The sequence below is a fragment of the Vanellus vanellus genome (assembly GCF_965231255.1).
Source record: "Vanellus vanellus genome assembly, chromosome: Z".
NCBI lineage: Eukaryota > Metazoa > Chordata > Aves > Charadriiformes > Charadriidae > Vanellus > Vanellus vanellus.
Window position 1 is genome coordinate 2,267,050 of NC_138908.1, and position 22,772 is coordinate 2,289,821.

Here is a 22,772-nt window from a genome sequence, read left to right on the forward strand (position 1 = left end):
TTTCTCTTTTCACAACAGACTGGGGGAAAAAAAAAAAAAAGTGTTTTCTTAATTTAATAAGGCAATATATTGTGGCTATAACATTTCATTTATCCCCAGACTAGCAGGGAATGTGCTATATGTGTTCCAGCCCCAGTGCAAGTCTTCCTCAAGTGCTTATATATGAGCTTCCCTCTAACTTTCCCTCTACAGGAGACTGAGTTTTCATATTAACTCGTTGCAGGATCTTTTATGAGCAGCGACTGTCAAACTGTGCCTGTCTGTGCGTTTGTGCATGCTGGTATTGCTCTCATTTAGACTACCTTCAGCTCCCACCTCAATCTTGTTTTTCCCCATGCAGTTTTTCCCCTAATATATCAACAGTTTGTTTAAAACTTGTTTTGGAAAAAAAAAAAAAAAAAAACAAAACACCAGAAAAACAAAAAACAACCTACGGTGGTTTAGACAAACCAAGCCAAATTGGAGCAATAAGTATTAGAAGATACGAACAGGGCACAAACAAAAGAATTCCCCAAATGTATTTAAGTGATTTTCTTCCTGCTTTTTTAATATAATATTTGTGGGCCAACTGTGGCAATAACTGATAATTTTAATGCAAGATGACATAATTCCAGTTCAGTGATTCTTCAGAGAGAAATTACCCCAACAACTTCTTTCCATTTTGCTCTAATTTTATGGAAAAAAAAAAAAAAACTGGAGATTCTCGACATAAGGAAAAGAAAATAATTTGAATCACCAAGTTTTGAAACTCATTTAAATACTTCATTTCTCTTCCACTTCCAAATATACTTTCCTGGCAGGTTCTTGCGCTTCCATCTCCAGCTCCCGAGGTTTACCATCTTTCTAGCTGGGAGAGACTAAACTAAAGTTTGCTCCAGAACCCACTAAATGCTTGGCAAAAGATCTCTACCATGACACGAGGGATCTTGCTTGCTTTTTCTGGGCGCTCCGCAGTCTGACTTAGCAGCACCAGTTCTGCTGGAAGACTCCACGTGGAAAGATCAGTTGTTGGATCAGGACTGTATTTTGAAATGAATATTGCATTTGGAAGTGCACCAAGGTCATCAAGCTTCATTGTTTTCTGTCTTTGGGTGTTTGAGGTTGGGGTTTTTTTCTCTCCGCCTGGTAGGGAAATCATAAATCATTTCTTCAACATTGAGGTGACTGTCTCAGCTTGAAGTTACAGTTTTGGAGCTTAATGGTTTGCTTTGCTTTGTTTTGGTTTGGTTTGCTTTGCTTTGCTTTGCTTTGCTTTGTTTTAAAGGGTAATAGTGATTCAGTCCCTATTTTGGAATAAATATGGTCTCCCAAATGGAGCTTACGTAATTATTGCAATGGTTAAGTGAAATAGTTAAGAAGTTTGCCACTCTGCAATTGGGTGATTAAAACTGGATGAGCAGAAAGAGCCTGATCTCGGGGCTGCTTTCTGTCCAGTTGTGCTTTTCCTGAGGATGCGAGGCAGGACCTGCTCTGCAGTTCCTCCAGGAGAAACCCCTCTCTGTCCCTCACCCGCTGGTCCCTGGGTCCTGATTGAACCTTCTCCAGACACAGCTCAGCAATGGGGCACCACCAGTCACGTGTGCAAACCCAGAGTGAGCATCCCCTGCTCTTCAGGGTTGGGTTGGTATGGGTTGGTGGGTGTTTGGATTTTTTTTTTTTCCCTTATTGTAAACTTAATGTTTCCCTTCACCTTCATCCCAGACTTTTGAGTTCTCCTTCCTGCTGGTGGCAGACCCACCTCCCACACTCGCGCGCCCGCCTCTGACTCCATAGATGGGGATGTCAGGCGGGGCGTTGGCGGAGGTCAACGCAACCCAACACACGGCGCGTCTTCTCGCCTGGCCTGCCATATGGCTGCCGTCATTGCGCTGCTGTGACGCACCACCTGAAGCCCATCTCCAACCCGTGGCTGTGGGGCAGGCTCGCTGCCCCTGCGTCCCAAAAGCCACCCGTGGCTGATGTTTGGCGGCGTTCTTCGGCAGCGGGAAGCCAGGCACGTGCAGGAGGGAAACGTGTCGAGCACTTCCAGAGAAAGTGGCCGTTTGCTGCAGTGGGGAGGAGGGCGAAGCGGGGAGCGAAGCGCAGCTTTATGTTCATTAATCTCAAACACTCCCTCTAATGACATCTCTGAGGTTAAGTCACAGGAAGTGTGATATTATTCAGCTTAGTTAAATTTAGTGTAATTCACATCTGCAGGGCCTTGGCGAATTAGCGCTTAGTCTTAAATTGCTGGTTTCCATGATATGGGAGCTTCGGAGTATCCTGCATTAAGTCTTGATGTGTTATGAATTAAGGTGCAGAAGCCTGAAATCCGTGCGACGCGCCAAAAAAACTCAAGTTTCTGAGCAGTTCTGAGGCAAATATGCAATTAATTTAGTTCGCGACATTAAGCAGCTGGGATGGCACCCTTACAAAGAGTTACTGCCCCCTTTATTTGCTCTCCCAGCGTAGATGCTGGGAACGGCCGCTGGAGATGGGCTCCTTTGCAAAGCCGTGTTTATGAGCCGCGGCGTTTGCCCGGCGCGGCTGATCCTTGCCGCGCACTTCACCTCATCGGGCTGTAATAGGTGCGGACCTGTATTGATTACCGTGACTTGCAGGAGAGAAAAATCTTTGCGCTTCAGATTGGGTATAAATTATAAATAGCATCTCCAAAGGCTGTGAGTTACAGAAATGGCATTCTTCTGAGACAGACGCATGTAAAGCTGTTGTTGTAGAGGTTATTAACTTTATGATTGCAGCACAGGTGTACTTGACCCACAACAATGATCATTGTCCATAAAATCCCGCAGTCTGGGTTCAATCACCTGCCTTCTTCAAGAATGTTCATTAGCAACGACCAGCAAAGGTCGCACTAATAACAGAAGGTTAATGCTCACTATATCAGTGTAAATTCAGTGGTGAAACAGCACTGTCTTCTCGCCATCTTTCCCACCAATACAGCTATGCAGACTCCTCTAAGTGGGTCGTGTAGGTCTTAGGTGTAGCGGGTGTACATCTATGCGTAAATACGTATTTGTGTACATACATACACAGCAGTTGGTGACACGCAAATGAGAAAAATGTCACAGGTGGGGGTTAGCCATAAATGACGTCTCGCAAGTGCGCGAGGGCTATTGACACCTCAAACTCACAGATTTGTTTGCAATTTTTTTCCCCCAGCGGATTTTCTGTAATTCATTGACAGAATTAAAATTTTATCAAAATGAACGGTCTGTCAGTGATTTCCAAAACTGGAATTTTTAAATCCATTTGTTACTTGGTGTTTGTATTCTGGTGGCCCACCTCCATCTTCTATGGCATTTTACAAACTCAGACGCGTTTCCTTTCCATGCAGATTCTAAAAAATGTGCTAGATTTCCCATGAAACTATTGTTCTCACCTAGAAGATAGACTACGCATTTCTGTTACCACACAGGGTAGGGCTGCTGCATTTTCACGGACGTGTCCTCTTTTTCTGCCCTCACCACCACAGCTGGGTGGTAGGTGCAGCTCGTGTCCAGGCTTTTTAAATACTTGCCAAAGCCAGATCTGGTGACTTTCTTTTCCTATTAAGAAGAAAATGTGGAGAGGGAAGATGTGTTTGGTGGGCTGCTGACAGCAACTGGAAGACGAAGATGTTGGTGAGGAGAGACTGGATGGACGCAGTAGCGGTGAGGTGGAGGAGGTCTTGGTGAGCCAGGGTTGAAGAAAAGTAAGGAAAAAGAAGAAACTGGTGGGCCATGAGGACAAGGGAGGTGGGGTCAGTGGGTGGATGAGGTGCAACAAGATCAGAGGCAGGTGGTGGGCAAGGGTTGAAGAAGAGCTGCAACGTAGGCAAGTTGCAGGGGACGAATTCAAAGGTGGATGTCCTGGAGAAGTAAATGTCCCAGGCAGAAGTAAAATGGGCAAGAGGTGGGAAGAGATTTAGGGTAAATGAAGCCTTGGGAAAGAGTGAAGAGAGCATTCCTCCCCCTGAGGCTTGCACACCTACTTATGGGGGGGGGGGGGGGCGGCTCTATCTGACTGAGACCTGTGAAAGTATTTTCCCTGTCAAGCCCGAGGTGTTTCTGAGCATGTACAGAAGTGGTGCGGTAATAAGGCATAAGCTTTTAAGGTCAGGAGCTGAGGTGTCTGTGGAGCTTAGACACCTCGGGGGGCGGTGAGCAGCTGAATCGGGATTTTCAGGATCGCTTGGGTTTAGGCTGTTAAGTTTCACCGCTCTTGATGTAAGGAGGCACGTCCTTTTCAGCAGCTGGTGGCACCTGGACCAGGTGTCCAGTGGGACCAGGAAGACGGGAGGACAGCCCCGTCTCTGCCCTCCCCTATGCACACGACGTTTACACCCTCCTGTGGCTGTGGCCATCAGGAGAGGAGAACCAGGTGGAGCAGAGTTTTGCTCTGCTTTCCCCCATGGCAGAGGCAGCACCTGACTTCTTTAGGGTTTTTTTTTTTCCATCTTACCCATCACAAAATTAGCCTCTGAAGGAAAATTGGAGGGAACTGCCCTTCCTGTGGCTGCTCCAGGGATGCTGTGCAACAGAGGAGCAGGCAGAAGATGGATGGTGCCAATGGCACGTTGGGTTGGGTTGGGTTGGGTTGGGTTGGGGCCAACCAAAGGCAATAGTCATAAGATGAAGCAGACAGGTTAGTGAATACCTACGAAAATACTCTGGGCTCATGCTGACTGTAATCCTTTGCCTACACAGATACAACAGGACACTATAATCCAAGCAGAAATTTCAGGGGGAAAACAAATTCTCTTTGAAATGTTCCTTACACAGAAGATAATAAACATTTTCCACTGGCGGGGGGGAGTCAATTTATTCACTGAAGGCTTATGATATATGAATTCAGAATCTCGCTGAAATATAAAAACACTGGGTGTTTGCTGCGGGGCTTCACACCCCGTACGCGTTCCCATTGCAGTTTGTTCCTTAAATGCAATCTCGTTCCTGTCCTGGGAAAGACCTTCTTTACATCCACGACTGCCTATGTCAGCATCCACGCCGGTCTCCAAGCTCCGCTCCTGGCATGAAAGGGGAGAAAATTATAATCAGCTGCTTTACTCTAAAATTGCTGTATTGCAGTTGCAAATCTGTGCTTATCCTGCTCGTGATTAAGGGTCTTTCCCCATTTTTATTAGACAGGGCTGTCTCTACCGTCACATAACACGGGATTTTAAAGCGTTGCTGCCCTTGCTAGCTGCTCTGGGTGCAGGCGCTGCCATTCCCACGGCGTTGCCTTGGCTGCCGTGTTTTTGGGAAGCGCCAAAGCCGGGGCGGGTTCGTGCTCACGCTGCCGGTACAGCTGTTCCTCGGGTGATTTACATAATTTCATTTGCTTGGTGGGTTTTACAAATCTGTCATATTCTTCGCTGAAGTAAGCTGACATCAGCGTTTTCTGAATTATTTCCAATAATTAATTCCCCATCCGGATGTTAGATGGCACAATTACTATTTAGGAACAAATAATCATAAAACACCATCACGGAGAGTAGCTATTTTCTAAGCGCCAGGTCCTTTCACTCGTCCAGTCCTGCGTCATCAACGAAACTACTTGCACAAGTAGCACTCTCCCAAGTTCGCAGAGCTTGCCAGCGGTGGGTACACTTCAGGTCTCTGTCCTATAAATGCCGAAAAGCTGTGAGATTTTTGGAATAAACTCAGATTTAAAAATGAGCCCTTCGCTAGTTAGAGTTCAGTTCACTCGCCGGTGTTGCCGTGGTGTGTTTTGAATGTGTTTGAGTGTGTTTTATAAATCACAGAATCACAGAATAGTCAGGGTTGAAAGGGACCTCTGGAGATCATCTAGTCCAACCCCCCTGCCAGAGCAGGGTCACCTACAACAGGTTGCACAGGACAGCGTCCAGGCGGGTTTGGAATGTCTCCAGAGTGGGAGACTCCACACCCTCTCTGGGCAGCCTGTGCCAGAGCTCCACTACCCTCAAAGTGAAGAAGTTCCTCCTCATGTTAAGATGGAACTTCCTATGTTCAAGCTTGTGCCCGTTACCCCTCGTCCTATCGATGGGCACCACTGAGAAAAGACTCCTCCCATCCCTCTGGCATCCTCCCTTCAAGTATTTGAAAGCATTAATAAGATCCCCCCTCATTCTTCTTTTCTCTAGACTAAAGAGACCCAAGTTCCTCAGCCTTTCCTCATATGAAAGATGTTCTAATCCCCTAATCATCTTCGTAGCCCTTTGCTGGACCCTCTCCAGCAGATCCCTGTCTTTCCTGAACTGGGGAGCCCAGAACTGGACGCAGTACTCCAGATGTGGCCTCACCAGGGCAAATGCGGTGTGCTTGTTAACACCGGCAGCACTGTGTGGTGAGCAGAGCTCGGGTCCGTTCCTGCCGGTCCGCAAAAGCACCGTAGTGATGGCTTCTCCCTTAGAAAACTCCACTAGATGCGCTCTTGCGGAGCAGAGGGGAGAAAGAGATGTAACTGACTGCGTGTGTGCTGCTGGAGTGTGTTAAGATCTGTCAATGTAAATTAGTATTTCCCAGGTTTATAACCCATGGAAGCTTTGAAGCTCAAATACTTGTTTTTTGGCGGTCTTGCCCAAGAAGCCACGTGGATGTATGTTCTCTCGGGAAGTGTAGGGTTTTGAGCAGGTCAAAACTTCCTTTATTTAAAAGATAATTTTCCTTTCTCCTGGTTGAGAAAATTATGGTTTTCAAATGCTAAATACTTTATTTGTGCTCTTGGGTGCAATTTTGTAAAGATATTTTTTTTTCTAATTCATAATAGAAAAAACGCATCTACATTTAAAAAATTTAGTTGGCTCACTAATGTGCATTATTCAAATGCTTCAGCGCTATTGTGCTGTGCCCTGCAAATACAATCAACTTTACATGTTGCCCAAATAAAGCAAATAAAGTCACAAACTATTAAAAGACAGAGCTGGGTGGAAAGAAGCTGAAGGAGTCGTCTAATTTGTCCACATTCCCCAGGGCGAGGTCAGCCATACCCATAATATTCCCAAGAGACGGTTGTCTAACCTATTCTTAACTTCCAGTGGTGACATCCTGCGCCTTCCATAGGTATGTTCTTACCCCAAAAACATCTTCGTGAGGTGGAACCGGAATACCCCATCTCACTTTTGACAGGTAAAGGATTTTTTATATTTGTCTTTAAATACAGGTAAAGGTGGAGTTTTAGATATGAATAGATAGGTATGTAGGTAGAGGTGTAGATAAAGATATAGCTACAGATAGAGATAACAACAGAGATACGTGGATTAGAGAGAGAGAGAAATAGACAGAAAACCAGATATAATTTCAGTCCTTGCCTACTTCTCTCTGCGTGCTACACTGTTCCAGCATGAGTTTTGAAACCTATAAGTTGTATAACATCAAGCACATCTATACTAGACCCCTTCTTCAAGGAAATGGCTCAATCTTCTGAGTTTGAAATCGCTGCCTGTGAGAGTGTTCAGTAAGACGCCGCAGGTCTGGTCCAGCCAGCGGCGGGTGGGATGCTGTAATGCTGACGGAGCGGATCATCCTTCCAGCATCGCGTGGCATTTCACCGGGAGCACGCATGTGGTGGCTTTGCCCCTTGTACGGCCCTACATTCAGCATCCTCTCCCCTCAAACTGGGTCCCTGGGAAGCCTGACGTCGGCTTATCTCGTGTCTCACCAGCTGGCTGTTTTCCCTGCTGCCTCTCACTGCCGCAGGTGTTTGGCAAGCGGGATATCCACACACGAGGCTCTCGTGGAGGCAAGCATCCCCCCCTGGTGCAAATTCGGGGGGCTCACTGGGTTTTGTGGTTTTTTTTGTTGTGGCTTCCCTTTGCTTGGCGGTCCTTGAGTGATGCCGGGGCAAAGTCTGCGTTCGTGCATCTTCATCCTGGCGGTTGCCTGGGAACAGCCGAGGTACCGGTGCAGATATTGGGCTGGTTTTGGCTCAGCTCTCCTGCCTGCCACCATCCTTGCCTGTTGATGGGTGGCCAAGTCTCCTCTCCCTTTCCCCTGCCAAAAGTGGTGCTGGGATGGGCGGCATCTGGGAGAGGTGTTCCTGCAAATAATGGTGCCACCGTGGACGACCACCCCCCCGCCAGCTCTCCCACTCTCCCAGGGCTCTGCATCCTGCCCCACAGCATCTGGTCTTTTCTGCCCGTCTCATGGAATTTGGTGCACAGATAAGAGCAGATCCACGTGGGTTTGCCTGTTTGCCCGCGCTCCCGCCCGTTTGGGCAAAAGACTTTTTGTGAAATTTTGGACCCAAGGACACGTTTGCTTTTCAGGACTAGTCACCCCAGGGCAGCAACTCAGACCAGCCCGCAGCCCGGGATCCTGTAGCTCTTCTGCTTCTTGAAATGCTATTTAATCAGCCTGCGGTTTCAACTGTTTGCGATTCCTTCCTTTTTTTAATGCAGTTATGTGCAATTTGTATTACTGTCACTATTTGCATTGGTATTAACAACACAGTTCTGCCCTGGACGCAGAGCACTGCCTAGTTTTTACCGGGAAGACTCTATAGCTGTTTGATATCTTTTTTTTTTTTTTTCCTTTTTTCATATGTACCCCAAAGAAAATGACTCGAATGTTGGTGACTCAGAAAATGACCCAACTTTTGGTAACCTGGTGCTCAGGAGGGAACAACCTTCCAACTTTCACTTATTTGGCCAGTTAGCACACAGAGGAGCAAACAAATGACCTGTTCTCATGGGATTGCCCTTAATATTTAATGAAGAATAGTGAAAAATGACAGCTGTATTAGCCTCCTCTCTCGTTTTTGCTTTGCAAACCTTGCTTGTGCTGAGCTTTTGCGTGAATCTTTGCATCTGTTGCTCGCGGGGCAAGAGGAATTTATTAAATATTTTGTTGCCTTCGTAAACCACTCCATTCTTGTGAGTAGTTTGCGTGTTGTAAACAGGGGGTGGAAAAAAGCTGATTGCAAGTATGGGAGTTCAGAGGTAGTCTTTGTTCTGGGTCGGCAGGATGCTTGTTGCTCTGTTTCCATCATCCCACTAAAGATATTAGAGACAATAAACATCCAACAAAAATAAACACTGGTCTGTGTCGCAGGAGATAATAACCAAGTACAAAACGTCTTTAGTACGTGTAGTCTATTCTCCAGCATTGCCACAAAGGTTCCCACAATTTTCCTTGGATGCATATTGCAGCTAAACCAGCTTACTGCGTGTCTAAGCCCCCTGTATAAGCTGTATTTCATTTCTTCAGATTTCTCTGGTTCTTCCCTCTTGGCTCCTCCAAAGAATTCATTTCCCTACACAGTTGCTTTTAGATTATTATCATGGCCGTGACTCCACAAACTATTGCTTCTTAGCCAAAGTAAACACACGAAGGTTTGGGGGTTGGTTTGTGTTTTTTTTTTAATGTCCCCTCAGAAATCACTTCTTCCATTTCGTTAATTGGTGTGTGGCTTGCCTCTCAATTTCGCCTAAGCTTTTAACCTTTCTTTACCATCACAATGTCTGGAAGTGCATATGCAGAAGCTCCTGAGGTCGTTGCTTCTCAAAGCTCTTGAGCTAATGGACTCGCTCCCAATTTTTCCTGAAGCTCTCATCCTCCCTGTCAGGAGTATTTAGTGATTTTAAGCACGGTATATTTTTTTAATCTCTTTTTCCCTTAGTGTTACTGATGAAGCTCTGAGAGCTTCTTCTGTTTTGGGGGTTGAGACCTGGAGGTTTACATCAGCAGAGCAAAACAGTCGCAACAGGCACAATATTTCTTCCAGTGCAGATCCATAGGATCCAGGAATCGTAAATGGAGAAACCTCATGAATTAAAAATAGTTCTGTCATTCTTGATAATGTCAGATGCACTCAAAGGTAAAAAAAAGAAAAGTTAAATTCCTGTTCAGAAGTAACTCTGTGATACAGGAATCATTCAATAGCATCCAGAAAGACGGATGCAGCAGAGGCGGGACATACCTTATTCTCACACGTAAATGCAGATTTGAACATATCATTATGCTACTACAGAGTTACAGAATTGCAGAATTACATACCTAAGTATTAAAGTCTTATATGAAGACTTTAATGTGTGCGTGTGTAGATAATGTGAGAAAGAAAGAAATTTCCATTGATTCATAACTTTCAGGAGGAAAAATCCTTTCTGAAAGGCGTATCGCACTGACCTTCCCAGGTCAGAAGGGGTTGGCTCAGTTGCTCATTTATTTGTAAAGGAAGAATGAATTGCGTTGCCCCTCAGAGTTACAGAAATAACGATAAAAAGGTGTTCAGTAAGTTTTAAAGTGCTTCTGTTCACACAGATGTCCCCCAAAAGGCTGCGTTTCACCCTTCGAACCATTCAAATCAAGTTTTGATGAGGCTTAGGGCCTTTTGTCGTGGTGCAGCTCAAATCGTAAGAGCTAAAGCGACCGCTGCCGGTGTTTGGGGACAGGATTGCAGAGCTAATGTCCTGCCCTAAGTTGGCATTAACGTCTTGCGGCGTGGCAGGGTCTCGGCGTGGACCGTGACCATGGGCGCCCAGCTCGCTGCCGCTGAAATCGACGGCTGGTGAAGAGCAGCAACGCTCTCCGTCCCAATGGGGGCTAAACCCCGAGGCGTGCAGCACCCCTTGATCCATTTTGAAGCCGGCGCTATTTAGAGAGGAGCCGCCGCTTGGAGGAGCGGACCCGAGGTCAGCCCTGCGGCTGATATCTGTGGAGGAGAAACTTTTCAACCTGGGAAACTTTCCTCCGCGGAGGAAATATTCCGGCGCGGAGGCGCGTATGGAGATCTCTCCCCGGCTCCTGTGCAGCATGGGAAACCTTTGTCCCACACATCTTGTAAACGCGGCGGGGGGCCACCATTGTGCCGTGCATCTTCTGAGCACCGCGGGAGGAGGCTTTTGTCCGGCGCAGTGGGCTGGCGCCGTAGGAGGGCACCTTTGTCCCGCACAGCCGGTAATCGCTCGGCGAGAGTGAATGATGGGGATTGCAGAGATCCTTCCCTCCGCGGGCGCTGCGGCTTCAGACAGAGGAGTTCGTCGGCCTGGCCGGCAGAAGAGCGGCTTTTGCGGCTTTTCCTGAGTGGAAGTGGAAGTGGAAATAAGGGGAGGCAGCGAAAACGCACTTGCACACGTGTGTGCGAACGGCCACCAGGATCGCTCGCCCGGTGGCGTTGCACGGCCGCCCCTGCAGACACCGCTCCCAGTTCCAATCTTTGCTTTCCCCCTTCTCTATTTTTCCTACCCAGGTAGGCTGCCCTTTTTCTAATTATTATCTCTCTGTACCCTTCTTATGTTTGCTTTTTCTCCTATTCAATACATCATCTGCTAATTAATCTAATTAACCAATAAGCGCTCTCATTATTCTTTCTGATCACTAATAACCATGTTTAAAGGACTTGAGCCCTAACACCGATCCCTCCGGGACCTCATAGGTACATTTTCAACACGGTATTGCTTATTATTTGTCTTCTCGTGCGCTCTAGCCACTTCCCAAGAAGGGCACCAGCACCCACTTCCAAGGCAGGCTGCGGTACCGTACGTTGTCTCCTAGATGCAGAGTTATGCCTTTCCTCAGCTGAAATGCAGTGAACCTGATGAACCGTGATGCTGTTCCGGACTTGCGGTGGTAATTGCAGAGGGCAGAGTCCCAAACTGACACCCAGCGAGGAACGGTGATGAGATGAGTTGAGATGGAGATGCTGAGTCTGGACCCAGCCTGCTGAGATGCCACGTGCACGGTGGGTGCTGCTGGACGTGCCGCTCGCGGCCAGAGCCGGCGCGAGCACGGCACCGCACAGCTGGGAGCTGCGTTACCGTAAATCTCAAGTATTGTGAGGTCTCCTTGGCGGGAGTAAAGCGACTCATTTGCAAACGAGAAGTAAGGGCGACCGCAGCCCGTTAGAGCAGTGAAGGTCGTACTTCATTGTCAGTGATTCCCCAGGTTCCCACCACCCCCGCCTTGCCAGGTTGACCTATGCAGAAAGACACGGCGATGGATAAATCTCTTGCCCGCTGATTTTTGTGACTCAGTACGGTGGTCAAGTTTGTTTTTTATCTATTCTTGCCAAATCTGAACCTGTCCTGTTCTAAGGCTTCTGTTGCCCTAAAGGCGTTGGCGATTTTATTTCATGTTGATCTATTACTTTACTACTATTTGAAGGTAAATTTTACGTGCATTAGTTTCAATTAATCCTCCTTTTCTCAAATTAGCATTGTTTTTCTTCCCACCCCCACCCCAGTCCTCTGGTGCCTACCTGATTGTGCATGAATTCTCAGAAATAATTGCCAGTAGTTCAGCAAGTTCATTAACTGATTCCCTGAAGACCCTCAGATGCATGTCATCCAGACCTGATGATTTGTATATTAAATTTTTGCAAGTATTCCCTTACCTGATTTTTTTTTTTTTTTTTTGTATCAACAACTGTATTGGCAAGTCTTCATTATTTCTAATTGTCAATATCTCTTTGTGGTGGTGGGTAAATTGATTCTGAAACTTTTTCACCGTTTTACAGTCATTACCTGTTTCACCTCACACATTATGGAATCCACCTTCTCTTTGGGGCTCCTTTCCAGGGATGTTCTGTACATGCTAAAATATACATCCAGTTCTCCCTACCTCTTCCTGCACTAGCAACTGGGAGGTCATTCTGCTTTTATTGCATTTCTCTCATTTCTCTTTGTGGGGTTGTGAGCCTGGGGGGGGGGGGTGGGGGGGGGGGCTGATTATTTTTTTTTTTCTTCTGCAACTGTAGCTTTAGCATATTTTAGGATGTTCTAGCTGTCTCCCACACTTAACGGTTTTTATATGTCTTTTCATTGCAACATGCTTCTATAATTTTTCAGAGAATTACTGTCTGAGATCACTATACATTGTGTGACAACCATCGCTTAATGCGGTATATTGAATTGTGCAGTTTACCATCACGGTCGTTGAAATTAATGAGCGCTAAGGGTATATATAACTTAGAGGACCTTGGCTTTAGTACAACTGCTTCTTATTATCCAACTCTCACGAATGATTCTTTCTATCAAAAAATAGATGGCTGCTCATGCATGTAATTTAGGTTTGTCTACTACTAAAGGCACAAGGTTTGTCTACAACTAAATACGCAATTGAGATTGCAGTCGTCAGTGATGCTTTTCCTCTGGTGAAAACCTTATGGCCAAATCTGTCATCGCCCTTAGGACATACCTCCTCTTGCTTCTGTCTGATTTTCCAAGCCTCTGGTATATAAATCATAAATGCACAGTCTGTGCAGTGTTAAATTTTTAGGGCTCTCCCTTTAGTAGTAGTTGAATGTAAGGACAGAATTTGACCTTTAAATGACTATAAAGGGCCAAGGCAGATACTTGGCAAGCTTTTCTTATTGCAATATTAATCAAGCAAAGAATCATCATAATCCTGGAAACTAAATAGCCATTGTAGTGATTTTATCACCAGGGAAATTGTTCATCTGTCAGTAAGGTTGTTACTAGGAAAGGGAAAATAGGGAGTGTTAAAATTGCTTTAGACCGCTGAATCACTGAGTCCCTCTAGACTCAGAGCTTGAATTGTTTTTTGAGAGGGGTGGGTTGAGAGGGGTTGCTACAGGAAAGCTGTAGGTTAATCAGTTTCAGTAACACCAGTGAATGTACGCCTGATCTCTCTTGAGGACATGAGGAGAGTGCATGGGAGAAGGCAGGACGGAGAAAGGGACGGGGAGGCTTCAGAAACTTATTGTTTTGTCATTTTTTTGTTTCTGGATGGCCCTTTCACGGAGGAGGAAGGTTGTTGATAAAAAGAAAAAAGAAAGAACAGGAAAAAAAAAAAAAACCAGCATAATGTTCACTGCCTATATTTTCATCTAATTTAATCCGGTGGATATTAATGAGGATGAATACGATCGAGACAGAGGGAGACGGATGCAAGCAGGCAGGAGTGACAGAGGTGTGTTTGTGTGGGGAAACGTCCTTGTAGGGCCCAGAAAGCCGCATGGGAAGACATTTTGCCTCTTGGGGCTCAACGTGATGTTACCCTGAGCTCTGACACAGGTGTGTAAGGAGACCTACCTGTGCAGGGGTGTCCTCAGGGTGTGCTAGGACAGCCTGTCCCTCCATGAAACCACCTTCGGCAGATGACATCTTTGCTGGTGTCATTGCATGGTGGCAGGGGGTGGTCGTAGCATACCCAACCGTGCCATAACCTGTAGGACAAATCTGGTTTTGTTAGGCTGAGGGTTGTGCTGGAAGGGGAGCTTGATGCTTCTGCTGTGGTGGAACACCTCTGTGTATGGGATGACCCCAAGGTGGGGAACAAGCGTTGGCGAGTATGGCTATGGGGTGGCTCTCGCAGGGGATGAGGCAGGTGGTCTGCATGGAGAGCCACCTGCGAGGGTGGGGTGGTGATGGACTGCCTCCCAGCAAGGAGGGTTTGCACAGGGATGGGTGAATTTGGGGGTGGGAAGTGCTTGTATAAAAGGTGCCTCTGGGAAATTTGTGTAAGATGTCATGAATCGTCTCCATACAAGAAACACGGAGAGGAGGGGGAAATCTGTATGTGCACATGACGTGGATCCTCTTTGTATGAAAACGTCTCTTTTGTGTGGGAAGTGGTGTCTTTCTGTAGAGGGCTTTTTTGGAGGAGCTTGTCTGATGGCTGCCTTTGAGGGTGCGGGGGAGGGCAACATGACGGGTAGTGCCTCCATCAAAGACTTTTCTGGAGGGGACAGCGTGCGTGGAGCCACCCAAGGACGGGTACATGGTGGTGAGGGTCCCGGCGGGGGTGTGAAGGTGGACGTGCGGGCGGCACCGTGCCAGAGCATCCCTCCAGGGCAGCCAGCCCACATCCCCAGGGACTGTCAGCCGCCCCACGACCCCTGGGGACCATCGGCTGCCCCACATGGCATCCTTCTCTGCCGGGCAGGCCACGGCCACCGTGTCCTTCATTGTTGTCACCCCCAGATTGTGATACTGTCACAAAACTGTTGCTAGGCAACAAATGTGGTTACCGGGTCTCAGCGAATAGCTGAAGGGGAAAGCGAAGTGTTGCACCATTGTAGAGTAACCATAGCAATGACCTACTATTACAGACTAAAGAATTATCATTAACAATGTTAAAGTATCAAACGGAGGCCCAGGATCCAGAGACTTCCAGGCAGCATCTCTGCATAATTGGGTTACCCGGGAAGAGGTCCCAACTCCTCACAGCCCTTGGCTCCCTCTCTCCATCCTCTTGGGTTTGTTTTGGGGGCTGTTGTGGGGTTTGGGGTGGGTTTTGTTTTGTTTTTTTTTGTTTGTTTAAATACAGCAAATGTGCCATGCGTTGAAGGCGACACTTGTAAAACAATAGAAGTGCCCACCAGAAAAAAAAAAGAAAAGAGATGCGGGTGAGTGAGTATGCAGAGGGACGCGATGAGCAGGAGGGATCCACTTTCCTGCCTCAATATCGTGTATGGGCGCATTGGGAAGGGATGCACGAAGGACGCCTTCGTGACATGTTGGTCGTCGTTCAGGTCGGGTGTTCCCTTTCGGTTAAAAATGCATATACCGGGCAAAAAACAATGTAAAATGAAAATGAAATAGTATGAAGTACACCAGCCCTGAAAAGTAGGCGCTTTTTTTTCCAAAGTGGGACAGACAGGTGAGGTGCTCTATCGAAGCGTTACTTAGCAGGGTGCTTTGGGGTCTCGCTTTCCCAGGCCTGAAACGCGTTCAGGGTCTGTGATCTGCAGTCTGGGTGCCCACACGTGTGGTTTTGCATTTGGGGGGAGGGGGTTGTTCCTGCCCAGCTGCCCCCAAGCTCAGCAGCGGGGCAGCCCTGACCCCCCCCTCCGGGCTCCCCCCGGACCAGTGGTTGTATGGCTTCCCCGGGTTTTGCGTTAACACCCCTGCGAGCGGGGCCGGCAGCAGCAAAACGACCCCCAGTCAAACTGTCACCTTCATATTTTGCAGGTACGGAGCGCCATGAACTAACTTCCTGGAAGAGTTTTCCATCGATTTTCAAGTTCTTCAGCGAGGCGGTAGAGGCAAAGAACAGCTCGGTGAAACCAGCCCCGACACGGCGCTCCAACAGGATAAAATACGAAGAATTGTAAAAGGACAGGAGGAAAAAGGAAAAAAAAAACAAAACAAAACAAAACAGAAACAAAAAACCCACACCAAACACCACCACCATCAAGCTCTCCGCTGCTTGTTTTCTGCAAGCAGTCTCCCAGCCCCTCATTAGATTGTTTTCTTCCTAGAGCACAGGGTCGTGATGTATACATCTAAATAGCGTTTTGCATTATTTCTAGATGAGTGCAACTGTCAAAGCAATATGGGTTCACTGGTTGTGCTTCCTGTGGGCTGTAACTTGGATTTCGTGCTGCCCATCAGCGCGCAGATTAAGGCTGACAGTGGTACTGCACAGTGCAGCATGGTGCAGCTCTAATTGCCCTGACATAGCCCTGCACCAAGGCGATGCCAGAATTTAACAGCTTCGTCGTGGTCCTGTCGCCTGCAGGATTTTTTGCTGCTTCCTTCTATTTTAAGACAGAACAAAATAGAAATTACTCATTTTTTTAAAAGACCGCTCTAACTCTGAAGTGCTAACCAGGCCGTGATTTTACACCCAGCAGCCTTCTCTTTCTCTGGGACCAAGTGGGATCAACTCTTGACTCTCTTTTTCTGCAGAGAGTCGGAGAAGTTTGGTCCAGATTTGTAGGAAAGCCCCTTTGTTGTAGAGATTTTCTCCTCCTGCCGGATCAATGGCATTATCTGTAGATCTTCTCTTCCTTTTGAAAGCTCCACTTAAAAAATGCCTATTCACTAGCCGGCTGGATCACACTGTGAAATATGACAGGAAAAAAAAAAAAAAAAAAAAGGAAAAAGAGAGACACATTTTCCTGTTTATTTTTAAATGCAAAGACGCTTCCGTTTTCAAATGCCGGGTTTGTAATGACTTGACTTTGCCAGCCCGTGGTTACTCCCTTCTTCCCTAAACTCACGGGCTTATCCCCACTTTCCCAGGTGCTGGAGGAGGAGGGGGGGATGGAGGCGGCCGCCTTGCATGGGGTCCCCACGCCACGCGTGGGGCGAGGTGGCGGGGGAGGTTGTGATGCAGCCGTAGCCATCGCCATCGGCATCTTTTTTCTGCTAAAATGTCCTATAAGTGACAAGATGTGCCTGATAGCGTGCCCGGGGAGGGAGCGCGCTAATTAAGCTCCTTTAGTGTTGATGATGCTAAATTAAAGTCATCTTTTCTTCAGTGGCCATGCCCGCCTCGCCTCTGATGCTGTTAGTGGCAAGGAGGCAACACGTAAAGGCAGAGGCTTTGGGACCTTTTGGACCCCCGCCCCATCCCACCCCATCCCCCCATCGTTGGGGCCGGGGAGGGGGAGGGGGGGGGGGGCGAGGGAGCGTTAAAACGAGGTGATGCTGAAGCCCCCCTCCTCTGCAAAGCAAAGGCAGTGGCATCCATGGGAGGAGAGGGGTGTTCAAGGGGAAACCCAGCTGCATTTAGGGCAAAATCCTCCGATTTGGGGCGGGGGGAGGGCTCTCCATCCCTGCCTGCTGGTACCGGCAGCAGGATTTCCCTTCCCACCCCCACCCCGGCTCCATCCAGCCCCGCTGCATTTAACCTTTCCCCTTTCCAAGCATCCCCCCCCCCCCCCCCCCCGGGCGGGGATGGAGGAGGGGGTTGGGGGGTGTCAGGCCGTGCCTACGCGGAGGGCAGCGCAAAATCCGCGCTGGGAGGGGAACCTGTTGCTGGGGGCGGGGGAGGGGGAGGTCCGGGCTCCGGGAGGGAGAGATGGGGTCTCCGGGGTGCCAAACGTCGCGGGAACGGTTCTATTTTTTTAAGTGTCGCTGAGAAATGAAATTTACAAAAATTTCTACTGTAACTATTGCCCCTTTTCCTCTCTCTCTCTTTTTGAGGCTTTTTATTTACTGTGCCCCTGGCCCGGCTCGCGTAACCGCTTCTGTAGGGGGGCTATAAAGCACGGGGGGGGGGGCGTGGGGGGCTCGCCACTGGCACTGCTCCGCTTACACTGAACAAAAAATAAAAATGCTCTTTTCGCTCTTCTTTGCGCGCTTTGTGTGTCCCGTCCCCCCCCCCCGCCCCGCGCCGAGCTCCGCGGGAGCCGCGGTCCCTGGTGGGTTGCGTGGGGCTGCGCGGGCGGCAGCTCCGCCCCCCCCCCCCCCCCCGCCTAGGAAAACGCGGGGGGGGGGAGGCGAGTAGGTTTGCAAAGAGGACCCCGGACGGGTTTGGGAGGGGGGAGGGAGGTGTGAGCTCCCACCCTCCGCGACCCGGCCCCACGCCGCCCACGGCCACTCAGGGATGCTCGGGTTGGGGGGGGGGGGGTACATTGGGCGACGGTCCTCCGTGCCGCGGGGTGGGCTGCGTGTCCAACCCCACGGCACAGGGCTCCCCCCCGCCCCCTTCCGCGGCAAGGCAGCGCCCTCCCTCTCCCCTATAGCTCATCTTAAACACTATATATAAAAATACACCCTGGGAGAGGGGTTTCAGCGGTTGCTGGCGGAGGAGGACGTGGTTTTTTTTGAGGGGGAGGCGGCATCTCCGCCCCCGTCCGCGGGGTCTGCGCGGGTTGCGGGAAGGGGGGAGCGCAGCGAGGGTGGCGGAGGACGGCGTGAGAGCATCCCGGCGTGGACCGCCACGGGCGCGCCGCGTGGAAAGGTGGCAGCGGTAGCCCTAAAGCGCAGCTAGGAGGGATGAATGTTGGTTTAATTGATTCCCTGGGATCGGTGTTTTTTGCAGTTGCGCGCCGCCGCTGGTGCCTCACGCCGTGATGTCTGACATCCCATTTCATCACGGGGAAGCTCCGTGGCATCTGACATCACTGACATCACGCAACAGCCTGTGCCGTGGGCAACTTTGGGGCTGGGAGTACAAAACGACAAAAAAAATAAAAATTATAAAAATTAAAAAAAAAAAAAAAAAACACCTGACCCCGGGATAGCATCTACAGGAGAATCTCCCGGTTCCTCATGACCCAAAGGCTGCCGGCCCGCCTGCCCAAAAAAAGGTTTGCAAACCGCTGTGGGAGCCAAAATGCCACGGCTGGAGCTATGGGCCAACGAGAGAAGTGTTTCCTCGCCAAGAAGGGTGAGCAGAAAAAATTGTTCTGCTAGGAAAACAGCCAGCGGACTCGCAAACACAGCAGGGCTGTGGAAAAAAAAAAAAAAATAAAGAAAGGGGGGGGGGGGGGGGGGGGAGAAATCCCTCATCTGCATTGTGCACACATGGCTATGCGCTGGTTGCAGTCATCACGGTGTGATTCTCCCGGACTCAGTCAAAAGATGATGCTGCTTTTCATGGGAATGTGCATTTTTCCTCTGTCCCCAAGAAACACTATTAATTTGGGGGCGGGGGGGGGTTGTTTGGTTGGTTCTTTTTGTTTTTTGTTTCCCCCTCTAGGACTTTCATTCAGAAGTACAAATGAAAAGTGTCACATCTATAAAACTGCGTGGAGCCACATATTGCACCGTTCTCGAGTCAGCCAAACCAAAAATAAGCTGCCAAGAATGTGTACATCCATCGCACACCCGGCTAGAGCTACAACTTACGGAGTTGAGGGATGCGCGCGCGCGCGTGTGTGTGTGTATGCGCGCGCCTGTGCACACATTCGTGGGTATCTGGATCTCGCAGGGAAGTGTGCGTGTGCATATGTGTGTGCGTGTGTATGTGTGTGTGCGCCCGCATTATGTTGACGTACTCGACAAAGTGTGAAAAATGTACTTCTCGAGAAACTTGGAAGGAGATGTCATTTATCATTGTACCATCATAATACCACAAATTTTCACTTTTCTGTTCCATTTTGGATCGCATGTGTTTGTGAGTATTTCACTAGATCAGTGACAGCTCTTTATTTGCATAATTATATGCTCTGGTCTGAAGAGAAAACTAACCCCCAAATTTCATGGGTCACCAAACTGCGACAATCAATGTTTTATCACGTATGCTAAGCAAAACCTAAGGAGCTATATGAAGTTTCTTGGGGAGTTTTTGCTCCTCACAAAATTAAAGATTTTGTGCCTCTTGAATAGATGCAAAATCTTTCCAAGCTCTTTGTAACTGAATTCTGTTTGAAGGCAAAACTAGAGATTAGCTCGTAGATCTGGATTTCAGACCCACTAGCATTATTACTTCAAAGTGGATTCAGACAAGCAGCTTTACTGCATCTCTAAATTTCGCCGTCCTAAGTACTGTCATTTAAATGGTGGCAAAAAAAAAAAAAAAAAAAAAAAAGTGGCCAAATGTGAAAAATGCAGAAAATCGCCCCCTCTCTCATCAAGCTCGCAGTGGCCAGTGGGTTTAATTTCACCCGTTCAGAGCGTTTTTATTCTTTCTGTTGGGTGCTCCCCCTATAAAAATATAGATATATTGGGCATAAATACGAAGAAAACCATTTTCCGAGCTGCAGAATTTGTTCTGGTCCATCAGCTGCGCAATAACCACACGCTCCAGTTATGACACACACACTCCAAATTTCCCCTCCCCATCAAAACCCCTTGTTATGAGGAGGAAGGGACCTGGTGATGGGAACTGACCGGCGATGAAGATCCCCCTCCACCTCCTCTATCTGCACCCGGACTGCTGGAAGTGTTGAGCTCTTCTTTTGAGTCAATGTAAAATAAAATAAAATGAAATAAAAAGTATACACGCAGACTTCGGGAGGACCTCTCAGACGTGTAGGCGAGCCGCAAATCCTGGGGGACATGCCACCAACCCAGGTTTAACTTCCCCCAGAAACCCAAAGGTTTCTCCGGTCTCTTGTTGGGGGAACTCCCCACGGTTTGCAGCATTTGCGCGTTGGGTCCCTCTCAGCTCTGGGGAAGGAGGAACTTTTTTTTTTTTTTAAGAGGGGCTTATTTCAAGTGACATAGACGGCAATGATCTCCTGACCCCGTGGCGGTCCTTGGAAGGACCCCGCAGCCCCACGGCGCTGCGTGGGTTGCGAGTCCAGAGCAGATAAGCGTTTCTGCTACCCTATCGTTTTGGGGTTTGTGATTTTTTTGGTGGGTTTGGTTGTTGGTTTGTGCTTATTTTTGTTGTGTTTTTTCTTTCATTCTTTCATTAACATCGACCCGAGAAGCCTTTCCCCGAGGGATGTGGGTTTCCAGCACAGACTGGCACCCACCACGTTTGCGGGAGTTACGTGGGGAAGTTTTGACTCCTGAGTGATTCCCACACGCCGGCTCCAGGCAGGCGACAGCCTCCCACCGCCCCCGCGCCTTGCGGGAACAAGGTGAAACACGAGTGGGAAATAAAAACAGCGCAGAGAGACAAGAGCATCTTCATCGCCCTGGTCTGGCTGCCGGCGCGGGGTCCCGGGGGACACCCGGAGAGGAGACCCGAGGGGACACCCTGCTCCCAAGCATCCCCTAGGATGAAACGAGCCGCTTAAATACGCCCCCCCCCCCCCTCCGCTCCCCGCACCCCTCAACCGGGGTCAAGTAAATATGAATGTTTCCGGGGGACGGTTGTGCAGGCTGGTCCATCCCGGCGGAGACAATAGCGTCACTTATTTCCCACTAAATGCGGCGCAGGAGAGAGCTGACCCCTCTGAGGAAAGGCCTGGGTCGTCTCCTTTTGTCGTTTCCATTTCTCTTTACTCACTCCCTACCTAATCCCCTAATGCCTGGCAAAGGTCTGTCTCCAGACTTCTGCCTTCAAACTCCTTCTTTAAAGCTGCTATCTCCGACACAATTAGATAAATAACCTTCCCGCGCACCTCCCCTCCTCCCGGGACCGTTTCACGCCTTCTCTTTCTAAGCTTGACCCGCCAAACGATGAGATATTGTTTTGTTTTCTATAGCAAAGCCCTGGATGCGAAGGAAGGGTCCCCCGTGTCTCCCCGCAACCACGCAGGTACAAAAACAACGTGTGTGTCCCCCCCCACCCCAGTATTGTGCCGGGTCCTGCTTGCCGCGATTTGCGGAGAAAGCCGCTAAAATTACGGGGGACTTGTAAAAACTGGTCTGGAGGTCTGCAGCGAGCAGCAAGCCAGGGGCTGCCAGTTTGCCGGCGGCTTTCGCCGGCTTTCCCCGCGCCTCCGTCCCCCTTCCACCTTCGCTCCCACCGAGTTTCTTCGCTAATTCAATTAAGATCCAGCCTTTGATTCGTTATCGGGCCGGGGGCTGGCTGGGGCCGGGGGGGGAATCTCCCCCTCACACACCTCACTACGTGCACTTCAGATGTTTCTTATTATAATGGTTATTCGGATTATAAATGGTTTCCTTTGTAGGTTCTGCCAACTTAGTGTCCATCCTCTCTCCGGTGGGGGGGAGGGAGGGGAAGTTCTCCAAAACTACGAGCGATGCGCACTGCGGGGGGTGGGGGGTGCGCTTTGCCTATCCCCATGTTTCCCTCGGGCTCTCCACGCCACCGACTCAAAGTACGGATCAAAGTCAGGACACCATTCCCAGTGGGGACAGGGACCATCGGGGGGGTGCCGTCCTTCCCAGGGGCTCTGGGACACCCCTCCTCCCTCCTGCCCCCCCCTCCCCCCCCCAACTTCCACCCCCAACCTCCCCGGGGGCGGCGGGGCGCGGCGGCGCTCGGGGCGGGCCCAGCACCATGGACAGCGCCGCCGCCGCCGCCGCCGCCGCCGGGTCCCTGTGCCCCCCCGCCGCCCCCCCACCGCCCCACCCGGGGGGGCGATGCCCCCCCCTTCCCTCCTTCCCTCCCCCCCCCCCCCCCCCATACCCCAGGCACCGCTCAACCCCGACGAACATCGTCCAGGAGTGTGGGGACCGCCTGCTGCTGCCAGGCAGGGGCAGAAGGGGAGAGAAAGAGAGGGGGGGAAAAAAGAGGAAAAAAAAAAAAAAAAAAAAAAAAGAGGGAAAAAGTTGAGTGCTCAGTGCGCACCAGCTCGCCTCCCGGCAGCGG

At 49.3% G+C, this 22,772-nt stretch overlaps 1 protein-coding gene across 5 annotated transcripts in view; it reads left to right on the forward strand.

Annotated features, from left to right (window-relative positions):
- ARB2A (ARB2 cotranscriptional regulator A) overlaps positions 1–17,841 on the forward strand; it is a 273,602-nt gene extending 255,761 nt beyond the window's left edge. For all 5 annotated transcript variants that reach the window (XM_082497496.1, XM_082497498.1, XM_082497499.1 and 2 more), the window contains one exon: positions 15,836–17,841. In XM_082497496.1, the coding sequence (XP_082353622.1) occupies positions 15,836–15,978 (143 nt within the window). In that variant the 3' untranslated portion in view covers positions 15,979–17,841. The remainder of the gene's footprint in view (positions 1–15,835) is intronic.
- The last annotated feature ends 4,931 nt before the right edge of the window (positions 17,842–22,772 follow it).